At 31.2% G+C, this 27940-nt stretch overlaps 2 protein-coding genes and 1 long non-coding RNA gene across 5 annotated transcripts in view; 2 read left to right on the top strand and 1 right to left on the bottom strand.

Annotated features, from left to right (window-relative positions):
* Window positions 1-8205: 8205 nt before the first annotated feature.
* LOC118205694 (THAP domain-containing protein 10-like) lies at window positions 8206-11307 on the top strand. Of its 2 annotated transcripts, XR_015039471.1 has the most exons (3): window positions 8207-8637; window positions 10328-10486; window positions 10618-11307. XR_015039471.1 is itself a non-coding variant. In XM_085810844.1 (2 exons), the coding sequence occupies exons 1-2, from the start codon at window positions 8485-8487 to the stop codon at window positions 10373-10375; spliced, it is 201 nt and encodes a 66-aa protein (XP_085666970.1). In that variant the 5' UTR covers window positions 8206-8484; the 3' UTR covers window positions 10376-10611. The 2 variants fall into 2 exon arrangements, 1 of the variants encoding a protein (XP_085666970.1); XM_085810844.1 differs by lacking the exon at window positions 10618-11307 and having other exon boundaries at window positions 8206-8637; window positions 10328-10611.
* Window positions 11308-11337: 30 nt separating this feature from the next.
* On the top strand, window positions 11338-13945 carry LOC118205695 (uncharacterized). The gene is made up of 2 exons (XR_015039472.1): window positions 11338-12679; window positions 13016-13945. It is a non-coding gene; the product is annotated as an uncharacterized LOC118205695 (long non-coding RNA).
* Window positions 13946-17380: 3435 nt separating this feature from the next.
* The window catches only part of Hyccin (PI4KA lipid kinase complex subunit hyccin), a 45804-nt gene continuing 35244 nt past the window's right edge, over window positions 17381-27940 (bottom strand). For both annotated transcript variants that reach the window (XM_035371829.2, XM_035371830.2), the window contains 2 exons: window positions 26530-26686; window positions 17381-26373 (listed from right to left, as the gene is read on the bottom strand). In XM_035371829.2, the coding sequence (XP_035227720.1) occupies window positions 25811-26373; window positions 26530-26686 (720 nt within the window). In that variant the 3' untranslated portion in view covers window positions 17381-25810. The remainder of the gene's footprint in view (window positions 26374-26529; window positions 26687-27940) is intronic.

Genomic DNA, 27940 nt, shown 5'->3' with positions numbered 1-27940 from the left:
ATAACCTATGTCGTTCCTTTGAATAGCCATTAAAGGAACTGGGGGGAAACTCTGTGGTGATGGCGATAAGGAGCGCGCCTTGCGCCCTCCGATAAGTGTGGCAACCCTAGAGGAGAAGCTTCTTACGAGTAGCGAGCAGAGCGAAACAGGCAGGCTGTCGGGCAGTGTGCGCGAAGTTCCGAAATAAAGCTTAATTTTTATTGTGCACTATGTCTTGTTAATATTTATATTAATGCAGTAAGAACATAATCTGTGATATGGAATTCGAGGATTGGTGGTAAAACATAACAGGAAATTTCCATAAACTGTCAACACATATATTCAACAGGTTATTAAAGCGACAGTGACGTTTAACTGACACGTACCCAAAACTTATTTAAACTATCAATTACAAAATTTCTCGACTTCTCCATAAATTCAGTATTTAAGTTATTTTTTCTCCTATCAGTAAAATTCAGTTTTCGATTCTTGTAGATCTCATATGTGCTTTTAATTATTGTGTTAATTTAGCATTGTTTGATATGTATCGTGCTGTTTGGTGTATATTGGCCAAATTGAAAAAGCGCTGAAATTTCTCGTGAGGGAATATGAATCAAATTTCGAAAAGAAAAAGAATTTTTTTTACTAAGTATGGCGGTCACTTAATTACATTTTAATATGGGATCTTCAAAAATTATCCGTAAAGTTTCTTCATTTAATCAAATTTCACATCATTAATAATTTTCTTGTTTACGTAATGATATTAATTTTCCAATCTCGCTCTTCCAAATGCTTTCAAATTTCTAATATCTTTACGTTTCATTACTATTTTGCTCATGACATCATGTTACATTCCTTCACTTAAAAAATCGTTTGGCTCCTCCCACTAATGAAATTTCCTTTCCCTATCGTGAAAAATCTGAATAATGCAATTAAAATTTTTGTTTTTCTTGAATTATACTTTTTTATAGAAACATATGGCGGTGAGGGTTGATTCAGCAAATATATTTTATTCTGTTATTAAAACTAGTTAAAAAAAGTGAATTTTTAAGACCAGCAAAGGTATAAATTATTTGTGACCTCTATAATTTGCAGTTCATGCCACCATCCTGGAGATAAAAATTCTGTAACATTTTATTGACCACGCCTCTCGCTTAAAATACTTACATAGGATAATAATAATTTGTATACGTGCCCCGTCTTAGACATTACACATCTGGTACCAACTGTGAGACCCCCATATCAGGCAAGGGGCTGGATCCCAGATTTTGGCTTCCCAAGAGTAGAAATATACACTAATCATGCTACCACCCCGGGGTCCCAATCCTGGGTGGCAGACTTTAAAATGGTCTCTATAACCACGGTTACCGTCTGGGCCCGCTGGGTCACCACTCCCGGTTCTAAGGTTTCACCGAGGCGGGAAACTATCAACTTGGAGATCAGACCGGTCATTTCAAAGGCTACTCACCAGTACTACACGGGCTGCAGTTCACAATAGGTCATTACCTAGCAAACTACGGTGCCGTCCCACACCAAGGTGTGATCATCACACCGAGCTACAGAGCCAACTGCTCCGTGACTTATGCCGACCCACCCAGGCAGGCCAACAGAGTTAGTCCTGAGGTATCTCCTCCTGGGCAAGTGAAACCGCCAAGTTCAATAATATTATACCCCCGTGGCCGAAACTGCCCAGGTACAGATCCTAGCCAGTAGCTTCGCAGAGTTCTCTACGTCGACCCCCCGGGGTGTTACTTAGGTTAATGTTTATAGCCCTAAACTAGTGCATAATGCTTAATTTAAAATTAAAATATTAAGGTTTTGTTTTATTCATAACTGAAGCTGCAGAAGGAGGCGGCCACAAACAACGTAGAGCGGAGCAAAGCATCAGATCCTGAAAAGTCACCGTAATGTGGTGCCATCTATCGATGCTAGATTTAACTAGATCAGTCATGTAAATAGATAATATTATGTACTGTGTTTTGAAAGTCGTGATGTGTAATTTTAAATATAATATGTTATATTAATGTTTTTCTTCTAAAATATAACTTTTCTCAATATCTGTTAAAAATGTATAAATTTTCATTAATTTTATTTATTTTTTTTTTCTCTTTCATTCCTTCTCTTTCTCGTTTTTGGGTTAGCTACATGGTACTGCGGCCATCTAACAGAAGTAGGTTTGGTTTATGTAATTACGACAAAGCCAGAAGGCTATATGCCTAAGGGTAGGGACACCTTCGTGGAGGACGTTCTAAGGAAAACTGGCTCGTATACACGTTACATATGGGGAAAACTAAGAAAACACCCAAACTAAGGACAGTCCGTTCGCGGGATTCGAAATTCGGACCGAACTACCAGTGCTCTGCGACTTTACCGCTCAGACGCTACTGGGCCTATCAAGAATACTTACTTAATATAGACCGTTTTACTTAATATAGAACCAGTCTCTTCCGATGAAAATTGCTTTTTTAGGCTAAACCTTTATAAATGCGTTGCTGGAAAATGTCCCAAACCTGAATACCGAAGTAAGTATTACTTTTTAATTATGCTTTTAAAGGAAATATTGGCGGTTAGTGTTAGATTAGCATCTCTATTTTATTTTGCTATTAAAAAAATGATAAAGAGAATTTTCAAGGTTTTGGTGACCATAAAGAGATGTTTAAAAATCATTGTCACTTCATCGTCAGCCGGCAGTTATTTACCATTCTTAAGATAAAAATAAGCAACTCTATTAAAATGTCGGAATTGGGCAAATTCATTTTTACCTACTAACTATGGCCATTATGATAAAACTTCAAAAGTTAATACTGAGAGAGCTGAATTATTGCATAATTTTTATTTAGGGAAGAAAAATGATTGCGTATACTATATATATAAATAGAGAGAACTGCGATACACGGTGTTTATCCTGGGGTTCTATCGCCTGATGAAAGAAGAAAGATGATTGTGTGTTAATATTATGATTGTGAGTACATAATATTATATACAAATTAGTTAGGAAAAGAGAAATCTATGTATATTTTTGCAGTGTAATAAAACGTGCACTATCCAATTCCGATAAATCATATTCAATAGGCTGCACATACATGGTATCCATGTACACGTCGACCTATTTTCACTTAAAAAAATCTCAGAATTGCACAAAAATGGCATTGCGCACACACTTGACTTTATCCATGTACACTGCTAAAGTCCTAGCTAACCTTTATCGCCTTACCAAAATGTCGCCAAACTACCTGTTAACATATTTCAAAGATTAGCCAAATATTTTAATTCTAAATGAAACATTATGCAACAGTTTAGTGTTATAAACATTAACCTAAGTAAGTATTTCAAGCGAGAGGCGTGGTCAACAAAATGTTTACAGAATCGCACTCTTAATTTCCTATAAATTTGAAAGCATTAAGAAGAGCCAGATTGGAAAATTAATATTATTAAGTAAGCAAGAAAAATTATTAATGATGTGAAAGTGTTCAAAAGAACCCAGTTGATTAATGAAGAAGCTTTGCGGATAATTTTTGAAAATCCCATATTAAAATGTAATTAAATGACCGCCGTACTTAGGTAAAAAAATCTTTTTTCCTTTCGATATTTAATTCATATTCCCTAACGAGAAATTTCAGCGCTTTTTCAATTTGGCCAATATACACCACACATTAATTAAAAGCACATATGATATCTTTAAGAATCGAAAAATTAGTTTTGCTGATAAGGGAAGAAAATGATTTAAATATTGAACTTATGGAGAAGACGATAAATTTTATAATTGATAGTAAATTTGAATTATTATTGGGTACGTTTCAGCTAAACGTCACTGTCGGCTTATTTTCCTGTTGACTAAATGACTTGACAGTTGTGTCCCATAGCTAAATGTCCTGACGGCTCACTCGCTGTGTTGGCCAAATGTCCTGTCGGCTAAGTGTCCATGTCGGCTAAGTGTCCGTGTGGGCTAAATGTCTTGTCGGCTAACTGGTGTCTGCTAAGTGTCCGCTACCGATTATGGATATCATCTTTATTACTTTAAAAACGAAAATTTAACGTATTTTTACTGGAAAATAAATGCACAGAACAGCTTAGAAACACGTATGTTTCATTGCCGCAATGCAATGCTTGACAGAACAAACATGGATACTGCTTGTTAGGTAGGGTTTCATTGCCCAATAGTAGAGGAAACTGCGATCTCTCCCTCCTTCTATTCTAACCTCCTTGCTAAAAAGCATATGAAGGCCGGATACAATTACAGTTACAGTTACATATAAGATCAATTACAGTTATTCATTTGCGATATCCATTATTCTTAGACAAGGACTGGACTAAAGTGTTGCCAAGTATAGTGACTTTACCATAGCTGCTTTGACGATATCTCACCAATTTAGCGAGATAGCCATTTACTCACTGTTAAATATACTTACCCCCTGTAATCTTATTTTTACACACTGCATCATTTCTTCAAGCATTTCATATTACATTATACAGAATAAATACTACAATTTCACTAAAAGTATTTATATACATAAGTACAAAATTCGTAACAATATTTATTCATAGTCGCTTAACGTTTTGTTTGAAGTAATGTATCTTAATTCTTAAAATTCATTGTCACTTCTACTTGCCTGCCCCCCTTCTAAAAGTTGATATGGCACTGAATTTAGTTCCTTTTCCCCCACTACTAAACCTTGTTATTTAGCATAGTCACTTTCTCTTTTCCAGTCAACTGCAAAATTTCAGTCACAAGCCAATTACAGCAAAACAACGTTTCCTTGATGTTTTACGTCACATTGCTGCTCCTAAAGTATACACTGACGATCAATAAGTATTTGGACACCTGCGATAGATAAGAAAAACTAACTTTATTCAAAATCAATAGTTGGTAAAGGTAACGACTCCACGAGAGGTAATTACAGCGTGGACCCTCCGGGGCATACTTTCCACAAGTCTTTGTATGACAGCTAGTGGTATTTTCTTCCACTCGGTATGGAGAAGACATAGAAGTTCCTTCACCGATTTTGCACGGGTAGTTCACCCCTGAATTCGCCGATGCAACTCGTCCCAGAGGTTCTCGATAGGGTTCAGGTCTGGACTCTGGGCAGGCCAGTCCATTCGATGAACTCTATTGGCACCATACGAAGCCTTGGTTAACGTCGAAACATGACAACTGGCATTGTCGTCCTAAAAGTAACAGGGGTCCAACCCGTTTAACTGCCACAACGTAGGAAGCACATTGTCATCCAAAATAGTACAGTAGGCATCGCAGTTGAGCTTACCATGAATGGGGACCAAGGGTCCCAGCTCATACCAGGAGACACACCCCCAGACCATAATTCCACGTCCGCCGAACTTGACTGTTGGCACAATGCATTCTCGCAGGAGACGTTCTCCAGGTAGACGCCAGACCCAGACCTTGCCATCTGAACGGTAAAGGGTGAACCTTTATTCGTCACTCCAAAGAACCCGTTTCCACTGATCTACGGTCCGATTTCGATGTGCTTTGCACCACATTAACCGAGCAGCGCGGTTGGACTTTGTGATCAAAGGCTTATCGGCAGCAGCACGACCATGAAAACCAAGCAGATGTGCTTCCGTACGGATAGTATTCATTGAAACAATACTCCTGGATGCCTGTTGAAACTCCTCGCGGATGAGGGCCATCGGTTGGGTGTGGTTCTTGCGAATTTCTCTGGACAACACTCGTCGGTCTCTATCTCCCAGTTTCGTCGGTCTGCCGACTCGGGGCACATTCCGACAATCACCGCTCACCTTCCACTTCTTGGGCCCTAGTCTGGACACCGTCGAGATAGAAGAACGGGTCGCTTTTTGTGATCTACTCTACAGAGAGCGAGTCTGGTGTCATCGTCTCGATCATTACAGAGATCGACGCGTCGGAAATTTTTCTGTCAGCTGGACAGCTGCCAAGTTTTTGACTGTCGTTTTAGAGCTAAACTGAGGACCGTAGGTCACGGATTGTTTTTTAAAGTGTACGTAATAGATATTTTAATTTCTTAAGATAAAAATTAGATAGAATAGATTTTTTAATTTCTTTCTTATTCTTTTTAATTTGTAAAAAACTCGAGTATTTCGCTATAGAAATAACGCATTTGATGCTGACGATTCTACATTACCAATGCCTTAATTAAATTTTAGTGAAAATAATATATTTGGTGTTTTCCTATTTCACATATAAAGAAGGGGGTGCATACTTTTAATTTAAAATTGTAATTTTTATCAATGTACTTAATTTCATGTTTTGATGAGTAATTTATAAATTTTGAAATTTTATGTTTTAAATCATAATGTATTTCTCTCTACTTTTATTTGAATTTCTAGTGTATAAAAATGTAATACATTAGACATGCATTAAAGAATATGCAGTATATAATTCAAACTATGCACATCCTAAATTCAACATTTACATTAATTTGCTTTGAGTTAAAAAATTGATTTAAGTAGTTTTAACTGTACCGATATCAATGTCAATTTCCAATAGTTTCTAGAATCTCCTGTATAAAACAAGTTAAATTCCTGTATAATTTTCGGTTAAATTCTTGTCAATATTATAATGCAAGATTTATAATTAGTTATCAGATTTTTAAATGTGGTCTACTTTTAGATATTACATCAGTTTTGTGTATATTTATTCAGATAAAAAGTGCTTAGTTTTGGTTTTATGTAATTACGGCAAAGCCTTGAGGGCTATTTGCCTAAAGTGAGGGTTGCCTTCGTGGAGGACATTCTAAGGAAAACTGGCTCGTATACACGTAAAACATGGGGGAAGCGAGGAAAACGTCCATGCAACCAGCCCGTTCGTGGGATTCCAACCTTGGACAGAACTTCTAGTGTTCAGCGATTTTACCGGCCGCTGATGGGATCGATTTAAAAAGGGTATAAATATATATGTACTGAAATTTCTTTCAATGCATCTGTTAATTAATATATATATATATATATTTAAAACAGATTTTCTGTGCTTTAAACTTCTATGCTTCTGGAAGTTACCAATAATATATCTGTCATGACGCCCATGCGTCCAGCCCGTTCGCGGGATTCGAACCTCGGATCGCACTACCAGTGTTCGGAGATTTTACCGCTCGGCCACTAGTGGGATCAACTTGAAAAGGGCTTAAATAGGAATATGTACTGCAATTTACTTTCACTGCATATATTAATATATTTATAATACATTTATATATACATATAGTTATTTATTTAAAACAGGTTTTGTATGCCTTAATTTTTTATGCTTTTGGAAATTACGAGAAATATGTTGGTAATGACAGATATATTGGTTATCAGAGATATGATGGTAATGCAACAAACCCGTTCGCAGTATTTGGACCTCGGACCGAAGTACCAATGTTCAGCGATTTTACCACACGGTCACTGGTGTGATCGATTTAAAAAGAGTATAAATAGGAATATGTATTGCAATTTTCTTTCACTGCATATGTTAAAATATATATATATGTGTGTGTGCAAGATAATGTTTTTTGATTTAACCAATAGTTATTTAATTTTTCTTCCTATTACTTTTGTTAAAAGTTTGTTATATTTTTACTCACTGCTTATTGGTATCTACGATACATAGTATATTTGTAGCTACGTGATAGGTATAATTCCTGAACAAATAAAATTACAGATATAATCATGGGTTGCTAAAAATTAAAATTTTTTTGATTCAAATAGTTATTTATTTTTTTTAAATATTTTTCTTCCTATTATTTTTGTTAAAAGTTTGTTATATTTTTACTCACTGCTTATTGGTATCTACGATACATAGTATATTTGTAGCTACGTGATAGGTATAATTCCTGAATAAATAAAATTATTGATATAATCATGGGTTGCTAAAAATTAAATTTTTTTTATTCAAATTCATTAGGAATATTAAACACGCGTACGCGGTGCTATATTTCAATGATTTGACTTATGACGTTGTTGCATAACCTTTTCAGACAAAATAATGTATTTTAATCATAAAATTCCTGTTAACAAATAGTTTACAAACATGTAACTTTTTAGAAAATTTTAATTTTGCAAAAGATCATACGTAAAATTATGTTTACGTTTCTTCACATACCTGAAGTTTTGAAAAGGCCATTTCTTTCTGCATTTAAAATATCCATTAACGTTCTCCATTTCTTTTTTCCATACTACCCGCTTCTCCTGAGCCTGAAGCAATGTAGAGGTGAGATAGACTGGTTGCTATGCAATAAACGTCACTTCCGCCGACGGAATTTGAAGGGGCCAGACTCGCTCTCCCTTCTGCTGTCGAGTGGAAAAAGAATCCCGACTGGTTTTCCGATATCGATCTCGACCGGTGTCCAGACTAGACCCCCTTAATCACATAGGCCACTGTCGATTTTGGGTACTTCAGATCACTAGATATGTCTCTTAAGGATAAGGCTCCTATATACCAGGCTGAATCATCAGGCATTCGCTATCCCAAGTGGGAGATTAAATGGCGGCTGTGTAGTTACGGTGCAACAATTTTTTGTGTTTTTTTTGTGTAAAATGGGCGGATGTGCAGCTATTAATTGTTCAAATCATTCACGGAAAGGTCATACATTGGTAAAATTTCCTAAAAATGAAGAAAGAAGAAAAATATGGGTAAATAATTGCCGAAGAGACAATTGGAAACCTGGTCCAAGCGCTGAAATTTGCTTAGTAAGTATAATGTTAATTACGCCTTGATTTAGAGTTTATATCTTCTCTGATGTTTATAATGTGTAAGTAAAGTGAAATTCTTGTGTACAATAACCTAAGTATCTGCTAATTTCTGTAATAATAGCTATAATTAAATTAGTCTAGGGTTAATGTACCCGTCGCCAAACATCGCCAATGTGGATGTTTTGAATGTGGAAAAGAAATTTCTCTTCTAATATAAAGCGCAAATTTTGTTTTCCTGTGCTAATTGTGGAAATTATACTAATGTAACATGAAAATCATTAGCATATTGAAATTTATTAAAAAACAAATCATAATTTGGAAAGTCAAGATAAAATCTGAATGTTTGCTAAAGATATATGTAACATTATACTATAGTTGCAATATCGTTGGAATGATATATAATTTTTTTCTTTATTTTATAATCACTATTGTTAAAAAGTTAGATGAGTTTTTTATGCACGGTGCCCACTAATGTTTCTTGGTTAAAATAACTTCCAGAATTTTGACATTGACATCTGAAGTCAATAGAATAAATTGAATAGTATGAGACAAAATATATATAATCTGACTTCAATAATTGCAAGTACCATATATTTATAATCACAGTATTATACAATTTGGCAATGGAGTAAAGATTTAGAAATGAATGCAGAACATTCAAATAAGCACAGAAAACTTGTGAAACTGCATGTGTATTTTTCAAAAATAATTGTAGTGTTTTTAATGCATGTGTAGTGTTTAATGCATGCATAACAATCAAATAAATCTGCCTATAATGATGAATTTCAAAGGCCAAGCCAAAATCCTTTCATGAATTTGATACTTCTAAAGAATGTGATCTCGTCAAATTAAATCCTCATGACATTGATAAACAGTTATTACTGATATGTGTTACAAAGCAGATTTTTATACATGATAAATAATATTTTCTGAAGCGTTATTTTGTGTTGTCATCTCTAAATAAGAAATTGCCTACAAATTCAGAAAGCTACTGAACTACGTTCTAGAGTTTTTAATAACTTTAATTGGATATGTCTGTGGGGATGTAATTTAAAAAATTGTCGTTTAAACTGGCGTTGATGCTTTTTAAAATGCATGTTGGCACTGTGCTTCGAAATTAGGCCTATGTTTTGAATGATTAGAGAATTAAAAATTAAATATTTCAATTAAAGCAATAAACATTACTACAATTATAACAAGAATCATAGTCTGCTCTAATTATAAATGTATTTATCGGCCTAGTATCTTAAAAGTTGGGTGAAGTGAACTCATATTTTCTTATCTATTGTAAGAGCACTATAGCAAGAAATATAAAGTTTTATTTTAGTTGTTTTTAATTTTATAGCAAAACACTACTTCATTTAATTTTTGGATAATGTTCTAAAGAACACTTTAAATTATAGGCAAAAAATAAATATTGGATAATTAAATTCTGCCCAAGCTTACAAGATGCTGCTGCTGATATGTTAGACATGGTTTGTTTATTGTTTCAGTTTTTTATAATACTGGGCCTAATTTAATTACCTGCATATTTATTTATTGCCTATACTTACTTACAGTTCATGCTTGCTGCCTTTGGCACAACCTCACTGTGTGAAACACTTTTCTCACATTTCTTTCGTGTGGTTTGTTTTTTGTACTTTTATTTATTTTGTATACTTTTTTTTATTACTTTATGTATTTACAGGATCATTTTGAGGAATCTCAATTTGAGTCACTATGCAAAGATAGTTAAAAACTAAGAAAAACTGCAGTACCAACACTCTTTAGCATTCCAAATCCACCACCATCTGTAACTGACAAGAGGATAAGAGAAGTAAGATGTCCTAAGCCAAATACTGAAGTGGTAAATTATTTAATATTCTCCAAAAAAATTGTTGAAAAAATCATTGTTATTACAAATATATTAATTCAGTCAACCATTGTTTAAAAAAATAATCACAGCATAACATGTTTACTATTTCTTTTTGAATTTAGGAAACTCTACCTGCTTCAAATGAAGAGTTGTTAAAAAAAATAGAATTCCTTGAGCAACAGCTTCAAGAAAAAGATGCAAAATTGACATCATTTTTGTCCGATAAGCAAGTAGGAACCCTTGCTGTGCAGTCAAAAAGGAACTGGTCAGAAAAGTCCATTATAAAAGGACTGAAGATGCGATTTGCTTTGAGCAAACATGGATATAATTACCTCAGAAGTACTGGATATCCAGCACCATCGTACAGTACCTTGAACAGGAGGATTAGGGACATAAAAATTAATTTCGGCATTTTAGAAAATTTGTTTTTTTTTCCTCAAGACAAAAGTTCATTCATTGGATGCTCTTGATAGGAACTGCTGCCTTTTAGTTGACGAAATGGAAATAGCTTCATATCAAGATTTTGATACATCGTCTAAGTCATTCATTGGAAATGTTACGTTAGGAAGCTAAGCATTACACTATTGTAATGCTTAGAGGCCTTAAAACATCATGGAAACAGATTGTTGCCAATGAATTAACAGGGCCTTCAACAACAGGTTCTGACATGAAAGATCTAATTCATAGAACTGTAGTAGCAGCTACAGAAATAGGTTTAACTGTAAGAGCCTCTGTTTCAGATATGGGAAGCAATAACAGAGCAATGTGGTCGTCATTGGATGTGTCTGTCTCTAGGAGAGATAGGAAGACAAATTACAACAGTGGAGGACCTGATGTTTTCATTCACAGTATTGCAGATGTACCACATCTCATTAAAAATATGAGAAATACATTTCTTTAAAGTATTATAATATTACCAGAGGAATTTCGCCACCAGCATGCCTTGCCATCGAGGATAGTATCTTCAGTGTATGTGAAACGACTCTGGTCAAGTGAGATAGAAGCAGATGCTGCCCTGAGATCTCTACATCACTTGAACAGAGTTCATCTCTTCCCAACACACTTTTCCTCGATGAATGGGGCATCTGCTGTGCAATTGTTTTCTGTAAAAACAGCTGCTGCTATTGAAAAAGCAGGTATTTTACACCAAGTTGCAAAAGAAGCATTAACTTCTGCATGGTGGCTGAGACTTGTAGCAGAATGGTTTACAATTATGACTACAAGGCATCCAAAAAAAGGCATCACTATCAAAAATCAAGATGAGAAATTTAATATTTTATTGAAATTCATTCATGTGACTGAAACTGTTCAGTTTGGGAAAGCATGGAAGCCATTTCAAACTGGCATTATTATGAGCACATAGAGTGTTGTGAAACTCTCAAAAGAATTATTTTCCGAGGGGTTTACATTTTTCTTACCAGGCAGGTTGACACAAGATGCGCTGGAAAATGCCTTTTCACAGATTAGACGAAAGTTGGGTGCAAAGCCTACTGCTTTGCAAGCCAAGAGAGCACTGAAATTAGTGTGCCTATCACAGTTCATTTCAGATATCAATAATCCAAATTATTGTTCTGAAAGTGACCACAGCCTCTTTGATGCTTCTGAATTAGAGGTTGCTATCAGAAAGGAGGTCTTGCATCCTATCTCCAATTCTGTAGTGCCATCTACCTCTTCTGCAGTGGCAGTGAAACGTCGCTTGCCCCCAGCTGTGGAAGAAAATGATATACATTACATCGCAGGAGCCATATATAATAAGTTGTTGAAAAAAAAAGCATATGTGAAAATTGTAAAACAGCTATGACCATTTCAGAGGACATGCTGGAACCTGACATACCCGAGCATCGCACAATTCTTACAAAACATAGCAATAAAGGTGGACTGAAGGTCATCTCTTCAGGAATGTATCAAATATGTAGGGAAGCTGAACGAGAATTTCAAAAATGTAAAGATGTACTCCTTCGTTTACAATCAGCCATCACAAAAGAATTAGTTGAAAGAATAATTGATAAATGTACGCATGTGGCCATGCCAGAATGCTGTAATCTTAAGAAAGTAATTATTGATAATTTTTTTATTACTAGATGCAAAGGCCTTACACAGCATCTTATCAACAAAAGAGCCCATAACGTTTCATATTCATCAGCATCGGCCAATAAGAAACAAAAAGTAAAATAATTTTAGAAGGTATGTATGTTTTATATTAAATAATTTATGTGTTTTATGTAATATGTATTACTTTTTCCTAGGCTACGAGTATATAAATTTCTGTGTTTGATGTAATATATGTTACTTTCTGCTAGGCTATGAGTATATTATTATGGTATTATTTTCTTGTTTCTAATATATAGAAATATAGCATATTTTCCAGTATAAAATTTCAGTTGAGTTTTACTTAAAAGTATGGGAAAGCAGATTTGTTTCATGCATGATCTTTATAATACTGGTATGAAATGAATGAATTTTAATCTGTAAACAATTTTTTGTTAATATTGAAATGTGTTTCCTTGGGTACATTTTTAGGCACTTGTGGATCATGTCAGACAACATGCAATAGAAAAAAGATGTCCGTGTGCATAAATTTTTCATTGTGTTACTTCATTTTATCTAAATTTCAAGGATAATTCTTTTCATTTTTATATGGCATGTTATTAGTATAAAGGCTAGTGAAAATAAATTGGTATGTGTATCTGTTTTTGAAGTGTAATGCTTAAATAAAAAGATGGTGTGTGTTTCTTCATTTAAATAAAATTTCAAAGATAGTATTTTTCAGCGTTGTACTGTTTGTTATTTCTCAATGTAAAGGGTAACAAGGGGAAAAAAACTGGTATGGTACATCTGTTTTTTAAGCATGATAATTTTATTTATTTCTTTAGTGATGCATATATATATAGAGAGAGAAGGTATTTGGTCCAACTGAAGTTATAATAAATCTAATTTTACTAGATCTCTCCCTCCCCTCAGGTGTAGAAAATTTTCAAATGCAGAAAGTTTATTTGCAGAATTAATTCATTTCTGATAAACTTATTATCATTAATTTTTTATATACCATGTTATTAAGTTACACGTATTACTACTGTGTAATAAACTTGTATTTAGGGCAAAAAATTAACTGTTTTGCAGCTGGTGACTAATATCATATGCTTCTAAGAATATTACTTTAACTTTTTTCATAACTTTTGTATTTCAGGAACATGAAACTGTTATTTTGATATACTTAAATAATAAAAGTGTGTATCTGAATCAATTAATGGATACAAATATTTTACAGTTATTTTTAGAAGATATTTGCCATATCGCTTCTAATAATTCATAAAGTATATTAAAATATAGGTAAATAATTTGGTGCAGAATTCAAATTTAGGGTTTGAAATATAGTGAATCATGAGACTAAATGATTTTTATTGTCATGATTTGCCTGGGCTTAAGAATGTACTTTTCGCCCGGTGGAAATTGTCATCAAACTGTCCTGAACAGGCTTTTTGTTGATAATAACTTCCAGGCTTATCAGTACCTCCTTTTGAGTGGAGGGTATACAAATATAGTACCCAATTTAAATTACATTGTGATTGTAATAATATTGTGGTATTAAATAAGTGATTATAATTACAATTTAGATAATTGCTTTGTAATTATATTACATTGTATCTGTGAACTCTTAATTTCATTACTTTATGCAATTATGTTGTAAGTGCATAATCTAATTGCAATAATATAATCTATTCACAATTACAAAATAATTATAAATGCAGTTACATCTTAAATAGAGGCCATTTTAATACTTTTAAATTTTTGCAAGATAACTTCCCATTAAGGTTCATTTGGAGGAAACTATGCAAATACTAAAAAAGAAGTTATGTTAAATTTACATATTTTGTACAGTAGTTTCTTGTTATAATGCTGTTCAATATATCTTCAATACTTTTGTAAATTTAACGGCATTCTTTGCAATTACTGTGGGGCTTTAAAAAGAAGTTTCTTAGTTATGCTTTCTAATAAAAATGTGTTAAAAATTAAGTATTATGTATAATAACTAACAATTAAAAAAACTTGACTGCATGAAAATGCTGTTGCTGTGTAAAATAAAAAATAAGCTTTCTTTTATGCTTTGAAATGAATTACATGTGGTTAAGTCGTCCTTTTACAATTTAAGAATGTGGTTAACACACATTCTTAAATTGGACAGGTTTTATCTAAATTATTAGTATAAAATATATAAACTATGAATTATTTTGTAACATAACTCAAATTACAAAATTCATTCTATATACGTTCAAATTTATTATCTTTTATGGAATAACTGTTTTTTAATTTAGGTAAAAATTGGATTTTTAGAAGTATTACAAATACAATGCAACACAAAGGTGATCTGATTGGAGAGGAAGGACTTTTTATTACGGTTTCTAGTTCGTATTTATATTACATTTGGTGAAAGTCATCCAAAACACAGAATGCTGTACTTTCTTCTTCCATATATGTTATGAAATATTTCACACATTTAAAAGAAAGTGTTTCTTCAGAGTCTTGCACAATTATTTCCATATACCTCAGACTAAAATGACAACATATTCTTAAGTTATTTTTTTAGTATGAATTTACAGTGTTTTTATGGAAATTTTTGTTAAAATGTCATTAAGATAAATTTATTTGCACACTCTACGCTTTAACTATTTCCCCATTTGACACTATTGAAAGTTTTTATTCATATCTTATTTATTTTAGTCTGCTAACGAAACTGAAACATCTAAAGAATAAGTTATTTTGAATATGTTTACAAAATATACGCGAAATTTTTATTTAAGTGAAAACGTCTATATACTATTCGAGAATTAATTAATTATCCGAAAAGTTTATGTGCGCTGAATGCCGCGCGTCTATAAAATACATCTTTAAAAAAAAAACAGCAGACATTCAGCCAGCGTGTGCGATAAACGCGCCAAAATTGTAGCGCGTTCCCTCCCTCGCCAAGAGAGAAAAGTTGGTGATTCAGCCTGGTTTAGAGGAGCCTTAGCCAGACTCGCTCTCCCTTCTGCTGTCGAGTGGAAAAAGAATCCCGACTGGTTTTCCGATATCGATCTCGACCGGTGTCCAGACTAGACCCCCTTAATCACATAGGCCACTGTCGATTTTGGGTACTTCAGATCACTAGATATGTCTCTTAAGGATCGACCACATTTGTGATACCCGATAATTATACCTTTCTCGAAATCAGAGAGCTCCGAACTGCGAGGCATCTTGCATGCGACTAATTTAATTAAAATTTAAGCCGATGCTGTTTCCTACACGATATATACCGGCGGAGTCCGTGACGTACCTTAGGACCGCAGATATCGTCATTTGCATAGGTGTCAAAATACGTATTGGTAGTCAGTGTAGTACCTGCTGTGCCTAGCTAGCGGTTTATCACATATTCCTTTTTTTCACTTCACTTGTCATCTATGCATTCATGGTAACCATAAAAAATGCGAAGTAACTCTCCATCCAATTATACGTAGGACAGTGTGCCTGACAGAAACAAATGTGTCGCCTAAGCCACAACTATGTTAAGGCAACATATGAAACATTTGGTTTCATATGTTTCGTACAATAAAAAAAGCACTTACATTGTGCGACCTTTAGCAAACGACGTATTGTCTGCTTAGAGGTCATGCAAAATTAAATTTTATTCAATTTCTGTTCTCTCCTCCCGTTTTGAGTCTACCTTTTGTTCTTTATTCTTAATTTTATCAACTAATTTTCATCAATTAATTTTCCTGGAACAGCTGTGGAGTGCCTATGAAGTGCTGGCAGAGACCTTAGGGCTCCCTGGCACACACTTTGGGAACTGCTGAACATCGATATGGAAAATTTACCAGAATTAAATGAAATATTAACTAACAGATTTTGGCCTTGAAAGTAAGCCGTAATTACCTTAATAAACATTCTTTTACATTATGAAGTTTAATGTTTTTACAAAAACAATATGATTAAATATATATAGCCTAGTAAAAGGGGTATGAAAGATAGATTATTTACAGCAGCAGTGAATTTCATATTTGCATGATTTATGAAACACCTGATTTTTGTCCATTATTATTTTTTTTTTTAATATAAATGCCAAAGGTTTCCATATTACCATAAGTCTGTTGTGCCAACTTTTTTTGGAGAGAACTTCCCCACTTATTTTTATGCATAATGGAGCCAGACCATTGAAACAACTAATAATTACTGTTTTGCCTAGATGGTATAGTGGTTAGGGAAGCCTACTGTGGTACCGAAGGGCCCGGGTTCGAATCCCGCAGAAGACATGGATGTTTCTAAATGTATAGTGTCTGTGCGGCATGTAATGTCTGTGCGACTCTTAATGTAGGAGGAGATGAGAGCCCTCTCGTGTGGTTTGGTGGCAGGGGAGAGGGGTGGGAGACCACTGGACACTCCTCCGGGTTGCTCTTCTTCAAAACTGGGGTGAAAAATAGAAGTCCAACCTCTGTTTGGAGTAGGCTCTGAAAGTCATTTTTGCATGTAATACACACACACACACACACACACACACACACAAAAAAAAAAAAAAAAAAAAAAAAAAAAATCCCGTAATTTAATGCACTTTTTTCCTTTTGAATTTACTGCATTTAATAAAATAAATTTAAGAAAATTTTATGTTCTTTTGAAATCTTTAAACTCTTTGAAGCAAGAAATAAAAATATATTGAAATTCCAATTCTCAGGAAATATTTTACATGTTTTTAAAATAAATTTTAAACTCTATACAGATGGAGAAAATTAAATAAATAAATTTATAGAATTATATTACTAAATGCCACCAAAACTGTACAGATATTTTCAATGCCTTTTCTATGAAACCTTAAAAATCAGAATGTATTTCAAACTTATATAATGAGAACAAACAAAATAATATTGAAATAATCTTTATCTAGAATTTTTATAAATTATAACAAATTAAAATCTCTCAGAATTATTGTTTCTATACAATCAACGAATATATAGAACACTTGTACAATTCCAGAACTTTCACAGAACTAGAGATTTTTACAACAAAATTTTGAAACATATTTATAATTTTATTACACAGATTTGCACTTTCATATGACACATTAATATAATGTTTATGTAATTCTAAACTATTCACTTGATATCTGACAATCACAAGTATTTAAGGTTAAGGCATATGAACACGAGTTTTAAAATTCAAAACAAAGTAAAGGAGGACATGAACATTTAGTTTATGTTAAAATATATGAATAGATTTAGACCGCAGGATTCCATTAATAGTTATAAAGTATAATCACACTCTAAGCAAATTAATGAGAGAAAATTTATTATTAAATTTACAGGTAAGCCATTATATCATAAAACAAAGCAATATGTTCACATATGTTAGGGCAGATGCAGACATGAAGGATATGGCAAAAGAGAAAATTATAAAAAGGAAAGACCATGGAAATTTTAATCGTCATATTAAAAAACACACAGAAATTCTAACTGCAATGTAAAAAAAAAAAAAAAAAAAATGTTCACATATGTTAGGACAGACAAGAGGGATATGGAGAGAGAAAATTACATGAACAGACATGGAAATATTAATTACCAGTTGAAGATAAACAGGTTTCAATTTTACATAATACAAATTTTTTATTATACATCTTGCCCACAAAAATCCTCAGCCTTTATTTGCAGCTGTTGGGCACAGACATGTATTCCCATTAATAAAAAACGTTTTAAATAGAGAAGATTCATGCTTTCATATTTTTATATTAAAAAATGAAATTAAATTTTTTTATACACTTTCCCAGTACCTATGAAATAACATTTAGAAAAATCTTATACTCATCATAAAAAATAAAACAAAAAATGTGACTCAAACGTGACAAAAACTAGAAAAGATATTTAATTTCAAAATTTGCGATTTTTGATACAACTTACCTTGAGAGTCAGTTAAAAAATAAATTAAAATAATTCAAAGTTGATTTTTTCCCTTTAAATGCCGCTCAGTAATATTCTTTTGTTATTTACTAGTATCTAATATTCTTTAATTATTAGACATATAATTCTAAAAAAATTTCCACACAAACAATTTACAAACTTTGAAACATCAGAAATGCACTATTAATATTCTCCCACTTATATTACAAAAGAATCCTAATATAAAAATTCATTAAACTAGAAATATTTTTAATTCCTAGTTGGCAATACTGAAGTCTGCTAGTATTTTCAAGAATAATAATTCTCTAAGATCCATGAATAAGATCTTATACAAAAATAATTACACTGATGAATACTTTTCATGATAATATTTATAGAAATGCTTATGACTCGATCTGCTAACATCAGAAATCCTTTCTTAACTACAATTTCAATTTCAGTGCAGACAAATGCAAATCTTTTATTCTTCAATTTGTGTACAGCCCCTGAATATGATATCCAACTTTAAAACTATATATTTCATATATCTTCGTCAATTTTTTTATAGCAAACGCAATAATTTTCTAAATATGAGTCTAGAAATTAAGGGAAGATACATAAGGGTTTCAATTTTTCACAAAACTGATTTATTTTTTTAAATTAAAAAAAGTTCAAATATTAAATATATGCAATATATAAAACACTTTTGTAATTAGAAATATACATTTATATCCAATTTTTATACAACATTTTGAAAAAAATAGGTTAGTATTTTTAATCAAAAGAAACAAAAAAATGTAAATTGATCTACGAGTTTTTAAAAATGAAATTTTCTGAAATAAGTAAGGGGAATTCTGAGCTATCTTTTTTTTTTTTTTTTTATTTTTTTAGCCCTAAATGAACAGCAGAACTTTCAATAATGAGGATTTTACATATTTCAAAATAGGACTTGTATATGTCTGCTTTAATGGATTTCCAGTTATTTAAAGCAGCTACAGTGTACATTATCTGTGGTAATCTAGACTGTATTGTATCAAATATTTAAGAAACAAAAAAATGTGACGTTCTATAAATTTGATGTGATGACAAATGTTCCATATGATATGACTTTTGTGCTCAAATATATTTCGTATTCAACATACTTAACACAACTACACAGTATTACTTTGAAAATCTGATAATTTTGCATTTTGAAATATGAAATATGTATTTGTTAAATATGACCATAATATTTAAAGATAGAATAATTCATTATTTTCATTTATTAAAAAATATGCCATCAGCTATAAATTAATACAAATTTAAATTTATAATACAAAATTCTAATTTCATAGTAAATTTAATATTACACATGCAGATTTTGTAATAAATGTACTATAAAGCATGCAACTGGCTGAAAATGAGAAATAAAAATGCTGTGGAAAATAACTTCATGAGAAATTCTTAAAAGTCTGACATTTTTGAAAATCAAGCAGCACAAAGTATACTTACATTTGAAGAACAGAAATCAATTTTTATCCTTTTTTTTACCAATTTTCCAATCTTTTTAAAATTGTATAACAGCAAAATATGCATTTTTATGCTACTTCTTGTAATATTCAACAGTTACATATTCTGTACATTAATGTAAAATTAAAAAAAATATATTTAATTTAAACTATTCAAATTCATAAAATTCTTCAGACTCCAATAAGAAAGGCATATTTTTAATTTAAATTGCATTTAAGCAATATAAAATTTTTGCAGTGAGCATTTAAATTTCAACTGATGGTGAAACTATCATATTATGAAATAATCAAATGCATTATTATCAGCATATGGAGACACTTTTTAAAACTTTCAGTATTCATAACAATTCTTAAGCAATAAGTTAGCTTTATATAAATGCTTTCTTAGATAAATCTCCATGCACCATGCACAGGGTAATAAAAGGGTGGATTGAGAAGTGATGCATAATATATTTTCTTTCTCCCCCCCCCCCCAAGGTTTGTGAGCAACAAGCTTCAGAGCAGAAGGCTAATCTGACTTTATGCTATAGACAAGTTCTGCTGAATTAGCTTTTGACTTCGCAGATGAAGTCTGAATTATGGAGCAAAATGCATTTGTTAACATCATCTACAACTAAACAATAATTATCAGTGAATTTTTTTTTTAGTATATTTAAATGGGGTAAACTCAAACAAATCTATCCCACCCTAAAATGTAAAATTTCTTCAGCTTCTAGCAAAATCTTAAGATGATGCATTTTTAGATTCAGCTAAAGAAGTTTGACTGATTAATCATTTACAATTGGCAGAACAACCAAGAAATGAGCTTCATACATGAGGTATACTGTTATGCTCATTACCATAGAAGAAATATTTAAAGCACCTCACTTCTTACTTTAAAAAATAGTTAAAATATTAGTTTTATTGTGTATATGTTTTGCTTAGTCTGTTACTTCCCAGAGAATGTTTGCATTACTTTTCAAAGCTCCCTCATAACTTATTTCTTTAAATACTTTTGTATGAAGTCCTAAAATGTACTTGAAAATTACATGAAGCAAATATTCACAGTTTACTTATTTCAGTACTTGTAAAACATAAATTTTATACTTGAATGCACAATAAATTACTTTTTAAAGTAATATGTTTTACAGAAAGTTGTTTTTAACAGAAAGGATAAAAATTATGCATTTTCCCTCGAAAAATTGCTAGCAGATATTCAGTATTAGCATTACAGTCTTGACAATTTTAATGATGCAAAACACAAAGGTGTAATGATAAAATAATATAGCTATATGAATTTTTTTTTTTTTTTTTTTTTTTTTTTTTTTTTTTTTAAGAATAAAATTTTTCACAAGCTGACTTAATTGTTTTATTCTTGTTTGGTTAACTTGTAGAGACATTAGGATTTTTTGGAAAAGCCGAAGAGATGAAAAATTAGCAACTGCCTTTGGTGGGAATCGAACCATGGACCTCTGGAATACCGGCCCAGTGTGTAGAATCACTACACCCCGAAGGCACACTAGGAAGGCGGGAGAAATACCTTATATACTCCCCCTTTTAAAGGGCAACTGACTTTTAAAGGGGACCCAATCGTCAAATCCTGGGTGAGGAGAATCATCATCCAACACCCTTTTAATTCGGGTGCCACTGTAGAGACATTAGGATTTTTTGGAAAAGCAGGAGAGATGAAAATTAGCAACCACCTTTACCAGGAATAGAACCACGGACCTCTGGAATAGCGGCCCAGTGTGCAGAACCACTAAACCGTGAAGGCATGCTAGGATGGCGGGAGAAATGCCTTATAAACTCAATTCCTTGCTTACAGAATACAAATAATTAAAGCTTAAAATGGTTCGGTTTTATTAAAATGAAATCTAAAGTTTTTTTTAATACCGATTAGTAGCTTACTACTCTTCAGAATTCAGCACTTTCTGGAACGTTATGAAATACACTGCATAATTTCGTATGAATAAAAAAGCCATAGATTTATTTATAATTAATTCAACATAGAGTACACAATAAAAATCATTAACACCAGACAAGGGAAGAAAGTGGATGCACTTTTACTCTAGGGTAAGTATGCAAAGATGAAAAACGACTACTCAGTATTTTAAAATAAATAGATATTTCATTATAAAACACATATATTTAAATTAAAACATTGAATTTGATAAAACAATTGCAGCAAAACAACAAATTAAAGTTCACATGCATTTAAAAAAGTTACATTTATTTTTTTATCAATCCTATTTGAAATGGTTTTCTGAACGGCTCCACTTTAGGTTCCCTCTCATTTTAAACGCCATTTTATTTCTTTATCACAATCCAACAATTCTTTTGGTTCTTATTTTAAGAAATAAATCAATATTACTCATAATATCACACATACAGCCAGATATTTTAGTTCTGATAAAAATTTTAAAATGCAAAACTTCTGAGTTTGTACAATAAAACACAACTTCACTACAGTATTGCTAGCAATACTGCTGAAACAGCATAACATATATTTAGATCAAAATTTGTTTTGAATTGTACAGCATTATGAAAATTTGAATTATATTATTCCTTTTATCATAGAGAAAAGTAGAAATACGAAATTAGTTTGCATTTTAAATCAACAACACTTAAACTAATTTTTTTTTTTTTTTTTTTTTTTTTAATACGGGGCAAAAACTTGGACACTGTATAAGAAAATTTAACATTCTGATAAAGAAGTACTTTACATCATGAAATGCAGTTTATTTTCCTATCCTATTATACACTGAACATATCAAATTTCTAGTAACATTTACATATTTTCTGGTGAGGAAAATGTGTACTGGTATACACAGAAGGCACTAGTTAAATTATTACACTTGGAGAGGTTTTATATATTTAGAAGACAAAATCTAAAGAATTCCACTAACCATTGAAACAGCAGATGGCTATACACATACAAAATATTAAGAGCACAACAAATAAATATTTTGGAGAAAAGAAACAGTTCTAAGGATGATTTATATTGTCATGATAATAAAAAATAGAAATTCAAAATATTCTTCATAACATTTTTAAAGCATAACATACAATATATATATAAACAACACTATTATAATTACTAATGAAAAATAAATATTTTAATAAAATAAGAAAACATGTAAGCTCTACTAACAGACAAAATAACAAATTAAACACTTTATAACTTAAGCTCTGAAATAAGCAAGCTTTTGTACAGAAGCTTATGAAATGTTTATTTGTAGGAAATAATTCTCTGCTTGCTTTTTATATGCTAAATAACAGAACTTTAAAAGATTACTTTCTTGTTAGCCAAAATTATACAGCCTTAGACATAAAGAAATGTTCATGATTACAACATTAATTTGGAAGTTTCAATTGAATTCATTTACTGTATTGCTAGGGATATGCCAATAACAAGCATTTCTCAAACGTAACAAGTGGGGGGAAAATAACATACAAAATCTCAACATAATTTTGGCTGCATTATGGTCTTTTTTCCAAAAAATATATTATATAAATTTTATATTTAAATATAATAAATTTATATTTAAATAATTTTAATTAACTGTCCCATATTTCCATAACCTTATCTATTTTAGTTGGAAATTAATTTTCAGATAACACCTCTCACAATTAATTCACTTTAACAGATCAGCTTTGTTCAGAAATGAGGCACATTCTGTGACTATGGAAAATATTGCATTTAATGCTATGAAATTAAATTTAAAAAAAAAGAGAGTCTGAATAAGGAAGTTTACTTTTAAAGGCACCAAAATATTGCAAAAATGAGCAAATTTTGATAACATAACACATTAAACAGTACAATACTTGTGTTTTGATACGCATCATACAAGGGGCTATAGTATAAGTAATTTATAGAATATCATTTATTTCTAACCATTCATAAATGGGTATGATTTATTTTTAATAGTATTTATAAATAATCATAGGTTCATAAATGGATATGATTTATTTTTATAGTATTTATAAATAATCATAGGCTCATAAATGGACATGATTTATTTTTAATAGCATTTATAAATATTAAGCTAATATGACTCCATTTTTACAAATTCAAAAAATACTTTTTTTTTTTTTCCCAAGTAAACAAAAATTTTTGTTGCAGGAATTTAAATTTAAATTTTTGTTATTCAGTTTGCAGTCCACTGCTGACATTAATGTATATATATATAAACTGCTAATATACATATATGCTTCTTATGATTCAATAATAATACAAACAACATAAAAAAAAACAGGCAAAGCAATCAATATACTATCACATAATGAATCAAATAATACTGAAATTAAAAAGCTTTCACTTTATCGCATAACAAAATATCGACAACGTTTGGCTGTGTACAACTTTATTCAGTACAAATTATCGAAAAGCTAATTATTATTACAAAAATGAAATATAAACTAGGTTGAATTTATATAAACCATAGAACAAAATCATAAAAAGGGGGAGAGAAAGAAAAATAAACATGGAAATAATAGCAAGAAATTGAAATGAAAATGTTAAAAAGTATAAAATTTATAAAATTATAAGTAACTTACATGAAAAGATACGCAACAACTTTGCATTATAAGTCCTAATGAAAACCAAAGTGATTTGGCCAAAATGAAAGTTCATCATACTTCAAAATAATGTAAATGTACTTAAAGTATATTAGCAAAAGTTGTTACATAATATGATGAACATAAAAGTCAAAATGAGACTTTCAGTAACAATTTATGAATTGCCTCAATTTGTTGTTAACGTGTTATAAAATACGTAAAAGATAATAAAAGAAGATTTGGACCAAAATTGTTGGGTTTCAGAACATTTAAATCATGCAAAAATTATTCTTTTCACCAACACTTATTTTCTTTTATGAAAACTTCCTTCAAAAGGAAGACTAGTATGAGTTTATAGATCATGATCCCATTTTTATCACTATTTAAATTACAGATAAAGTGATTAATTAGATCATACATTGACGAACCAAAACTAATTTATATGAGTTATGTTAGAAATGATAAGTAAGAGAATTTCCCATATTTTAAAGCAAATAATAAAAAATATCAAAATTCAATATCAAACCCTCAAACAAAAACTGAGATAGCTCACTTCCATAAATCTTGAGAGAAGGAAAGAAAGATGTCATACAACTAAAAAAACAATTTCATTAATTTATAAGTTCTTTTTAAATTGTACTTTAAACAAACTATAAACACACTGGACAGAATTCTCATGGCCTATTCAAAAGTAACTATGTAGAGATAAATATTTTATTACTCTATATGGATGTGTTTAATAAGTATCACAAATAACATTAAAATGAGATGCATATTAAAAAGAAGAAAAGGCAGTAAGCTAAAATAAGAATTGAGTATATATAAATTATTATTTGAGGAGAAAGTAAAAATTTGAAATCAATCTTTATGCATAAAAATAACAAGCAATTATGGAACACTGTTTTGGCAAATAATTTTCCCTTTGTAATAAATTAAGAAATGATCACATCTTTGCAGATCAAAAGACCTGCACTCCAGGTACACAAGATATACACAGATATTTCACAGTAGTCATAAGTTATAACATGAGTATAAAAATTAAAACCAACTTTTTTTATCAATCAGATTAGAATAGAACCTTATACTAAAGTTTATATACTATCAGAAATATGATAAAATGAGCAAAGCAAATATACACCATTTTAACACCACATTTTAAAGAATGCACAACTTATATACAATTATATACTGACAAAGAAAAAATGAAGTTGATAGTTTTTCATTATTATATCTCACTTCCCAAGGGTGCAGAAAAGAGATTATGAGGTTATTTGACACTCAGAGCATTTTTACATATGTACTTTTATATACAAATAAACTAAAAATTCAGTAAAAGCTGAATCTAAATCCTTCACACATTTTAAAAGAAAAGAATTCTAAACAGCAGTTTGCAATGAGGAATTCTGAAGACCATTAGCAGACTCTGATTTATGCAAAATAGATTTCAAGATGCAGGTTCCATCATTTGTGATCACTACTTCTGACCCCTGATTTGAATGATTGACATATTTGGCATTATTTAAAGTGTCTTTGAAATCAAAATTATCTGCATTTGGAATGCTGTTTCCTACTGGGCTTTTAGGTAAATCAGTTCTGCATGAATAGGAGTTATGCAAAGACATCTGATCAGTATTGGAGAAACATACTTCAACTCTATCTTCATCATTACTCACAGACGAAGTTTCATTTATTTTACCATTACCTTTGTTATAATCTACTGTATCACCATTTACAGCTTCCTTATCTTTCTTTTTGTCCTTTCCTTTTCTAAGTTGTAAAACACCTACTTTTGTTATCGCTGAAGCAAATGAGGAATTATTGCTTCCTTGTTTTCGATTACGGTGATTGGCAGGTTGGTTTTCTCCCTCTTCACATTCTTCATTGATGGATGATAATTGATGAGTTTCACCACTTTCATTTTCTTGAATAGGAATATCATCTGTAAAATACATACAGTCATAGGTAACACTATTTGGGTAAAACTAAAGATAGAATAGTAATAAAAAATGGAAAAAAGTAAAAAACGTTGAGATTATGAGGCTGTATTTATTACAGTAATAATTAATCATTTAAGAAAGGAAAAATAATGAAATACCTGGTAGTTTCTTTGCTCTAAAAGATGCATTAGTGATGGCTCGTGAAACAGTACTAACAACTGCAGTAGGAGATAAAGCTACGCTAATACCCATGGGTCCATCACAAGGTTGTCCTGAGGGATTGACTTTTAAGGAATTACGAATCGCATTAGTTACCTGTGGGAACACATGAGATATTGTTACAAAAAAAGTAAGATAACTAAATAGTTACACAGATTTCAGTAGTAAATAAAAATTACATAATTTGAATAGAACTGCAGCATCAATAAACAAAAATTACAAGCACAGTATATAGATATTTATACATTGTATGTCAAAATACATAAAGTTCTATAATTGTCAAAGATTATTATAATAAAAAATAACCAAATTTTATATCTGTAAAAGAAAAAAGTCTTCATGCAATATTATCAATAAAAGTTGAGTTTTATGCATACAGACTTTTTGTGTACTTGCACAAACATACAAAAAGAAACCTGAAAACGCCATAACACTGACATCATTTTAATTTGATGTGAATCCTACAGCAGCCAAGAAAGATTTTGAAATTTCATATGAATTAGAGCTGGCGGGTTTTTGATTCAGAAGAAAATATAGAGGATATATATTATGAAGTTCTTCAGAAGCCATAGGTTTGTTATAATACTCTTAAATAGGAAGATTTATTATAAGGAAAATATTTTTACAAGTAATAAAACAGACAACAGTTTTAAAATCATCAAGAGCATCAAAAAAGACAACTTGCACATTTTCAAAATGATATACAACAAAATTATTAAGTAAGAGTTTGTTTTGGTTTTGTAGAACTATTTCATAGGAGAAGCCACTTTGATGTATTAACACATTGTGAAATTTCATTACTTTTTGGAGGGATGTAGGATTCAGTAGTTAACTAAAATAATCAGACAGATTACTTAAACTACATACTGATGGATTTTATTGGCTTATTAACTAATGTATCCCCATTAATTAATATCCAGGCTGTATTGGCTACATTAACTAAAAACCACGAGAGATTTTCACATATTTTTATTTTCTGGCTATAAGTGCAATGCAGTAAAGATAGCTCAAGAATCTTAGTTCCTTAGATATAAACTCTCTCTCTCTCTCAACATAACTAATACATACTTTATTGAAACTGTGAGAAATTGCTTTTGAAGTAATCTAATACATTAAACAATACAAATCTTGCATAAATTAATCTTGCTTTAAAATATTGAAATTTTCAGATAATTAGTTAAACTAATTAATTAGTTATAGAAAATCACTCAAGAGCTATCTGCTTAAAATGTAAATTTGCAGAAAGTTTTTAAGTAAAATTAACTCGCATTTAAGTTATATATGCAAAATATGGCAAGTAATGCATTTGGCTGCCAGGAACAAAAACTAATTAATTTTAAGTAAATAAAA

Source organism: Stegodyphus dumicola, chromosome 2 (genome assembly GCF_044657685.1).
Source record: "Stegodyphus dumicola isolate Sdum_Otavi_A_Nest chromosome 2, ASM4465768v1".
Lineage (NCBI taxonomy): Eukaryota > Metazoa > Arthropoda > Arachnida > Araneae > Eresidae > Stegodyphus > Stegodyphus dumicola.
Note: the sequence above shows the minus strand (reverse complement) of the source record. Positions and strands in the feature narration are given on the sequence as shown.

What these genes read in the sequence shown, in the direction of transcription:
- LOC118205694 (XM_085810844.1), top strand. Translation starts at nt 8,485, where the DNA reads ATGGGCGGATGTGCAGCTATTAATTGTTCAAATCATTCACGGAAAGGT. An exon ending in CAAGCGCTGAAATTTGCTTA is followed by an intron (nt 8,638 to 10,327) that starts GTAAGTATAATG and finishes ATGTATTTACAG; the next exon opens with GATCATTTTGAGGAATCTCA.